Source organism: Phasianus colchicus, chromosome 3 (genome assembly GCF_987193195.1).
Source record: "Phasianus colchicus chromosome 3, bPhaCol1.hap1.1, whole genome shotgun sequence".
NCBI lineage: Eukaryota > Metazoa > Chordata > Aves > Galliformes > Phasianidae > Phasianus > Phasianus colchicus.
This window is the reverse complement of record NC_143438.1, coordinates 30,873,798-30,882,132: the sequence shown is the minus strand read 5'-3', so window position 1 is coordinate 30,882,132 and position 8,335 is coordinate 30,873,798. Positions and strand designations below refer to the sequence as shown.

The 8,335-nt window shown below is 46.4% G+C and overlaps 1 protein-coding gene across 4 annotated transcripts in view; it reads left to right on the top strand.

The window, feature by feature from the left end:
• Positions 1-2,331: 2,331 nt before the first annotated feature.
• TMEM245 (transmembrane protein 245) overlaps positions 2,332-8,335 on the top strand; it is a 79,408-nt gene continuing 73,404 nt past the window's right edge. Inside the window, exon 1 of one of the 4 annotated variants that reach the window (XM_090137207.1) lies at positions 2,332-3,203. In XM_090137207.1, coding sequence (XP_089993333.1) covers positions 2,601-3,203 — 603 coding nt within the window. In that variant the 5' untranslated portion in view covers positions 2,332-2,600. The remainder of the gene's footprint in view (positions 3,204-8,335) is intronic. The other 3 variants (XM_090137208.1, XM_090137206.1, XM_031589149.2) reach the window with 3 other exon arrangements.

Genomic DNA, 8,335 nt, shown 5'->3' with positions numbered 1-8,335 from the left:
TAACACGAGACAGCAATTGCCATTTCCTTGCACTTTTTTTTTTTTTTTTTTTAACCTTCTGCTATGTTTGGTGAATTGCAATTAAATAGGGAAGGTTTTCTACAGTATGGACCAAATTCTTAACTTATGTAAATCAGTACTTACAGCTTCCTTCAAGGCAAAGAGGTGACATTAATTTCTATTTGTGAAGAATGTGATTGCCTTTGTCTGTTAAGAAAAATCAAAGGAATAACAATGTGCCGATGAAGACATGATTTGCTGGCATCTCTGTATATCTAAATGAAGAATTTTTATTCTCAGTAATCCTTTTTCCCCCTCCGAATCTCAATTGCTAATTGAATTTTAATGCAATAGATGTATTATAATGAACCATTAGAATCTCCTTTTTGACATGCTTCCCCAGGAAGTGAAAAGGTTCAGGTTGCAATGCACATTTGTTAGCTATTTCAGAGCTTTTCCAAAAGGTATTTGATCAAAGACAAGTGAGTGACAGTATCATTTCAAGGTGCAGTAAGAGCTTCTCCCTCACATGGACAGCTGCTTGTTATGCACCATCATGATCAAACAAAGTGCCTGTAGGTCCCTAAATGCCTCTGCTGCATGAAGTTAAACCATTTGAACCTGCATGGGGTCTGTTTGGCAAACAAGAATGAGGTGCTGCGTGAGCCAAGAGGGACATCTGTAAGCAGTAATGGATATGTAACTGGCAGCAAAGCCTTTGTGGCATGGAAGAGTAGGAGCTGTGAGCTAAAAGCTCCAGGAAACTGGCAGGCCTCGCCCCACCTACAGCTGTAAGATGCACTAGAGTTATACGAAGTGTGGAAAAAGCCCTGACTTTCCTCCCCTGACTGATGACACAGGTAGGTTTCTGCAATAGTCTGTTGTCAGGTTGGATATTAGTAAAAACAGTAACTCAGAAAAAGTTGTGAGGCATTGGCATAGGCTGCCCAGGGAGGGGGTACAGTCACTGTCCCTGGAGGCATTTAAGAACTGCGTGGATGTGGCACTGAGGGTCATGATCTGTGGACATGGTGAGGACGGGTTGGTGGTTGGGCTAGATGATCTTAATGGTCATTTCCAATCTTTATGATTCTATGATTCTTTATATTGTTCTGCCTTTCAAAACTGGATTATGATCAGATGTATTTCCATTTTATGAGTTAAAAATAATTGTTCTCAAGGTAATTGCAGCCTGCATTGCACAAGAAACATTCCAAAGTCCTGGTGGTTGCAAATCTATCATCATGTTACATAACGTTAAACTTGTATGCAAATCCTAAAACAAAATAAGTTCCAGTTGGCATGCACTTTTCATATGTTCAGAGGCATGCAAACTCTATGTTTTAGAGGTGTAGTGGAAATGCTAAGTCAAGGCTTGAAACAGTGATTGAGCACCTGGTGGGAAGGCAGGGCCAATCCAGAGGAGTTCAGGTGCATGCAATGCATCTGAGTGACTGGAAAGGGTGAAGCTAGGATCCATCCCTTCCCAGACCTCATTTAAGTGTTGGCAGTGGAGGCAAGGGTATCTTGCTGGAGATCCCTGAACACCTTGAGGCCTTCTAAAGGTAAGCAAATCCTTTCCTTTGTTTCTGTGACTGTTGCATTATGAGCAGATCCTCACTTGTTCCAGCCTGGGACCTTGCTGCTCTGCTGTCATTGAGTTACAGATGTTATAAAGCATTTCACTTTCAGGAGCATCACTATAGAGGCTTCGTGGTGGCACTGCCAATAGGTTCAGTACCTGCTGAAGGTTGCTCAAGGCTGTGATAGGCAAACTTCAAATGTAGTGGATCCCTGCACTTGAAAAGACTCCCTCAGGTCAATCACTTTAATAGAGGCATTTAGACTGCCTCTACAACACTAGCTGGCACCTCATGTATTGTGTCTGGTGTACAACTGATGAAGGGAAGTAGTTCCTCCTTGTATTATTCACAAACAAATAAAATGATACACAACATAAAATTACAAATGTCAGGTCTAAACATCCCGTCAGAACTACTACTTCTGGTGAGTTTAATGTTCAGTAAAAGCACAGTGAAACAGCCTGCTGCTAGAGCGGGCTCAGGCAAGAACAGTTCTCTAGTTGCTCCGACCTGTCTTGCTCTCCACCTTTGCAATGACGCTGCACTGTGGAGCACTACCTGCTCCCGAAGCGTGCAATGCTGGGAACGGAAGAGAGCTTAACGGAGCTACGAGGGGGCCGCAGGGCACGGGCCGAGGACGAGCTGCCGAGCCCAGGTGCGCTGGGCTGCGCAGCACCTCGCTCCTGTCTCTGACCCGTCAGTAACAGCCGCGGCGGAGCCGGACAACCTCGGTCCCCGCCCAGCGATTTCCCAAGAGGGAAGGAAGGCACGCGGGGCTCCCGCCCTCCCGTTCGCCTCGCCGCTCCGTCAGGCCGCGTTTCGGGGGGCGCGGCCGCGGGCTCCTCCGTAGGAAAACTACATTTCCCGGCACCCTTCCCCACGGCAACTCCCTTCCCCGCCCGGGCCCGGAGCCGCGCGGCGGCACTAGAGGCCCCGCCGCCTCGCCGCGCCCTCGCCTCCCGCGGCGGCCTCGCCCCCTGGCACCGGCGGCCGGAGCGGAGCCGCGGGGCGGGCGCCATGGCTGACGGCGGAGGGTCCGCGGCGGCCCCTCCGGGCTCTCCGGCGGCGGGGCGGCGGCCGGGCGTCTCCCCCGGCGGGGCGGAGGGCGCGGCGGCGGCCGCGCCGCGGCTGCCGCTGGGCGGCCCGGCCGGGGCGGCGGGGATGTCGCTGCCGCGGCTGGAGAAGCCGATCAAGCAGGCCTTCTACAACACGGGCGCGCTGCTGTTCGCGGGGCTGTGCTGCGGGGCCGCCGTGCTGGTCTACTTCATCCTGGAGGCCTTCCTGCGGCCGCTGCTGTGGGCCGTGCTGTGCGGCACCTTCCTGCACCCCTTCAAGAGCTCGCTGACGGCGCTGGGCCGCCGCTGGCTGGGCCGCCTGCAGCGCTCCCGCACGCCCGTGCTGCTGGCCGCGCTGCTGCTGCCTCTCTGCTTCGCCAACTACGGCGTGGAGGCGCTGGGCGAGCAGGTGCTGCGGCGCCGGCGGCTCCTGCTGCTGCTGGGCGCCGGCGGGCCGCTGCTCTACGGGCTGTACTGCCTGGGCAGCTCCCTGGGCGTGCAGGTGCTGCTGGCCCAGGCCGCCCGCCTCATCTGCCAGGGGCTGGACTACTTCAGCAGCCAGTGGGTGAGTGCGGGGCCGGGGCAAGGAGGAAGGGGCGGCGGCGGGGCTGGGCGCGGCCCGGCGCCATCTCACTTGTTGCGCGGCGGAGGTCGCGGGAGCCGTAAGGCGGGCGGTGGAGGCGCGGCGGGGCCGGGCGCGTGTGCCGCCGGGCGTCCCGCAGGGTGGTTCGAGCCGTGCACGCCGGTGTGTTTGTGGTGGGGATAGGGCGGGCTGGAGGGCGTGTGAAGATGGGAGGAAGGGATGCGCGCGGCTTTCCGCTCCCAAGTATTGTCGTGCGCTGGAAAGTGTCGGGGAGATGTGTTTAGTCCTCGCGAGTGTGGTTAAGGCTGAACAGGCGGGACAGGCAGGCGTTCTCTTTTTATAAAGAGAGAAGTTACGAGCGTTTCCATTTACCTGCGGTGAAGTGGTGAAGGAACGCAAGCATGGCTTGTCAGTACTGACTAGAAGTTTTGGTCAGTTGCTGTGCCGTTACCTTGCTAAGCTTCAGATTTCCCTCTGGATTGGTAAACGTCTTATGCAGACGTGTTGTTGCTAGGCTGTGCGACTTGGCTAAGTTCAGTACCTTTTTTGGACTTGGTTAATCACGCTGTAATGATGGCTGGCGTGTAGAAAGCTACTAGAAGAAGTTAAGTAGTGCACTACTCCATGGCCGTACCTGCTCACCGCAGGCTTGTTCGCTGTGTCTGATTCTTCTGCTTTGTTCTGGTGCTTCTAAAGCGCCCTTCCTGTTCGATGAAGTGCTGTAAGATTTTAATTGGGAAGAAAAAAGAAGTTCCCAGAACTTCTAAAGCCTTCTAAAGTTCCATGGGGTTTAAGTCAGAAGAGCTAACTGTGGTCTTCCTTAAGCAAACCAGTAGCCAGCTAAGCTAGCCAGTGATAGGACTCAAGGTGATGGCTTTAAGTTGCACCAGAGGAGGTTCGAGTTGGGTAATTAGGAAACACACATTTCCTAAGAAATGTGCAGAAAGAGTGGTGAGGCATTGGAACAGGCTGCCCAGGGAGGTGGTGGAGGCACTGTTCCTGGAAGTGCTCAAGAAACGTGTGACACTGCCCAATTCTCTTCCTGAGACACTGGACAAGAGAGAACCCCAGTGTTCCCCCTTGTGAATTTCCTCTGCTCAGCCAGACATCTTCCATACATTTTATAGTGTTTTCCTATTGCAGTTTTGTGGACTTTTCTTCTGCATCACTCGTATAATCTCAAAGTTGCAGCAGAGTAACTTAATTTTATCCATGCTGCTGAGGAGCCTTGAGCTGCATCTGCTTTGATTTCAGTTAAGCATTTTAAAGCTGCTTAATTTCCATGCTGGATTGCAGGAGCATGTTTGCATGTGTATGGCCTGCTTGCTAGCTACACAGGAATGTTGCATATTGCAAGTCAGTTTGCTTCATTGTTCTCTGGGATCTGAATGGTTCTTTATATTATTGTGCATGAAAATTTGTTAGTAGATACTCTGTGATAAGTTAAAGGGATGGTTGTCTCATTTTTTGCCCTTAATTTTAGCAGCCTGCTAGGCCAATCCAGATTTCTGTGTTTGGAAATACTTCAGTACACAACAACTTAATATAGAATAAATATATTTTTTTTCCCTTATCCAGCAGGAACACTTTTTTGCCAGGAACATAATTTAGTAAAAGCCTAAAAAAGATACAGTAATGCCTGTTGCAGTGTGTCTGGTTTTGACAGTGGGAGCTGCATCTGGGTAGCAGTGTGCAGTTGTTTATGGCAGCTTTTATCTTACAAATTGTGATTGTTTGTGCTCCAGGCACACGCAGTTCTGTCTAGCAAAGGTGTAAAGTTATTTTCACTGGGAGCTTTGCATCGCCTGGCTGGCCCTGCTACTTGCAGAGAGGATGAACACTGCAGAGTTCTCTCCTACCTTTCTGACACCCTCTGCTGTACAAGGGGAGTGAGAGGTGTCTGTTGTTAGAATTTGACTGAGAAAATTGTGGTTTATTTGGGTACCATTTGGTGTTCTAAAAGTATCTTTATGATACCTACCAAGCCGTGATACAGAATTTCTTATTTCCAGAACAGTGTTCTCCAAATGCAGGAATAGCATGTGATAGTGACATAGAAAACTGCATCTTGGCACCACTACACTGCAGAGCCTTCTAGTGCTATTGTCCTCAAATCTGGAAAAGCCATTCACAGTGTTGATGAATGAAGATTGAGAAATGGTTGCATTCCTGTCTGGGATTTCTTTGTCACATCTGCAGTTTGAGTTGGGAATCCTAGATAGGCGCAGTCTTTAAATAGTTGTAAAATCCTGCGGAATAAGCGCAGAATCTGAGGCTAGTCTATAAGCATCACCTACCCACCATCCCCTTTCCTTTTGTGCTGTACAGTTAATGCACCTTCTTTGAAAAAGCTTGCTTGAGAAATAGAGGAGACTGTTGGGCCTGTTGCACAGAGGATATGTGCTCTACATGAACATCGAGTAACCTAACAAGGAAGAAAAAAGTTTTCCTTCATCTTTTTTGAAACAGGGAGGAGTTTGTCCCATAGCAGACTGATGATGTCCTGTTTATATGTATACATACACATATATATTTATGTATACCTCTTTATATGCTATACCAATTTCAGCATAGTTGCCCTCAGAGTTCTTGCACTGTTTAAAGACTAATCTTGGACTGCTGTGTCCATTGTAGCTTTGTAAGAGGGATCTTGTATCCAGCTCTAGACTAAGGTACAAGACATTTTTCTGCTTTATGATGACAATTCAAGTTACTTTATCCTGACATTTTGCAGTTGCAGTGCTGTATAGGAAATGCTCTTGATTCTATTTATTTATTTATTTATCTATCACTAGGAGTCAAATGCTTGTGTTTATTTAGAAAATGCTTAGTTTTCTATAAACATCCCAGCAGATGAAATGAATTATGCAGCCATTCTACATTGACTCTGAAATTCATCTTCTGAGTAAATTAAATTCGATATGGTAATAATGGCCAGGATTCTCCAGGGTGAATTTGGTTATGAAGCTGTCAAGATCTTTCTCCTATGGCTAATCTTTTTTCTGTGGTTTGTCATAAGTTATTGATGAGGTTCAGAAATATGTCTTGTCTTTCTTCTGTGTGTGTGGAACTGTAGGTCTCTGAAACTGTTAGCTGGGCTGTATCTGAATGTACTTGGTGTGACTTGTTTTATGCTAGTAGCATGCAGTTAGAGTACCTAATTGGTCCTTTCCTCACTACAGTGCTGGGCAAATCTGGAAATACGGTTTTCTGTGACCGGTACGTTGGATGGCGTATTGCCTAAGAAGGCTCTGTATGTCTTAGCCTGTCGATTGTCTAATTCTCCCTGTCAGGGAACTATCAAAAACATCTACCAGGGCTAACACCATTGCGCTGGCACTAGGTGTCAGCAGTCTTTAAGGCATCCGTGTCAGACTGAAATAATCAAATGTGCTTCCTGACAAACATTTGGGGTTGCAGGCATCCATAATGTTCTGCTTCTGTAGTGCTGTTGGGGATCACTTGCGGAGAAGAAAAAGCGTCTGTATTTTGCAGAGTTCACCTACTGGGCAATTTCTCTTTTAGCAAAGGAAAGGGTTAAATCTGACTATAATGTTGGCATACCTATAAGTGAGAAAAATACAGTGCTGATTTGTGAAGTATTCTTTTTGCTATCTGTAACCATCCTTTTGGTATTTTGGTGTCAAAACCTGTCAGTCAGACAGTCAGTTACTGACTGTAAACGCATGCTACCAAAACCAAAGTTCAGGTTTGTTGTCAAAACATGGTAGAGATAACTTTGTAGAAACCACAAAATATGTCCTATTTAAAACAGGATGGAGAGGGGCAGGAAAAGACTAGGCTGTTCATAGTGTTTTCCACCTTTTCCCTTCCATATCCACCTCAGCTTTGGGAGAACCTTTCAGGACCTGCCTATCCTGAAAAGGCATATTAATTGTTTAGATTTACATGCATGAAGTGCAGCTCCAGGCCTGAAGCTGATGCAAGTCTTGAGCCTAGTGATGAATGCCATGTAAAGATGGATATTTTTTGGTATTGATTATTTGAACACAATATTATTTATTTTTTTCCACTTCTGAAAGGAATGTTGGTATAGAACTGACCAATAAAACTTTAGTGCACTCTGTGGAATAAAACAAGAAGTTAATGTAAATCAAAGCTCCATCTTTGGTTACAATGGCATCACAAGACACTCTCTATCTGGGGGGAAAAGTTTGATTCCTGAATAGCTTTTTATTAACAAAGATTCTCAGAAGTAATTTTTACATTGAAATAGGAAATGTGAACTGTAGGAGGGAAGTGTTAGCACCCATAGCTGCAGATTTCTGTATCTTAGTGTAATGTATTTCCTTACATTCATGGCACAGGAAATGTTGCAGAAGACATGGAAAATGCTTTTAACTCGTGCATGACAGTATTGATTTTGAAGGTTAATTCCTGCTTGACTCAGAATTCCAATTGTAAGTTCGTAGTTGAGTCATCTCAGGAAGTTGAGTCTTGCTGAGCACCAGGCTTCTGCTTCGTCTGGTTTAGTAGTCATGGCATGTTAAAATCCAATGTATTTAAATGGTTATATATCATAACTGGAGGTTCTAGAAGCAGAACTGATGCGAATTTCTATACCTGTGAGGATAGTACAGGGAATAGGTCAGGTGTACACTTGCTTGCACTTTTTTAGAAAAAATCACAATGTCATTTACACGCTTAGGTAATATTTAAAATATCAGTTGTTATCATAGAATGGTTTGGGCTGAAAGGGGCATCTAAACATCATCCAATCCACTTTTGAGCCCCCTTACCTGAAAAGTTTGTATGTGAGTGTAAACACAGCTATGGAATCTTCTAAGGCTCTAAAATACTACAGAACTGATCTGTGCATTTGATTTTGTTGAAGTATTCAGAGTTTTGTTTCTTCAGCACAACAAATACGGAATCATGTCATAAAAACTGATAATTTGTGTTGTGTGCTACAGAAGTTTGAAGCTCATTTTCACTCCTTTCAAATGGAATTCTCAATAATGAAGATTTCCTTAGTGAAGGGCAGGATGAGTTTGCTCTTAAGTGGTCAGTAGCATTCCCTACAGGGGAATTTGGTTTGGTTATGTTTTTTGGTCTTTGTATCTGCTGGACAAGAACTCTCTCTGAACTGAAAG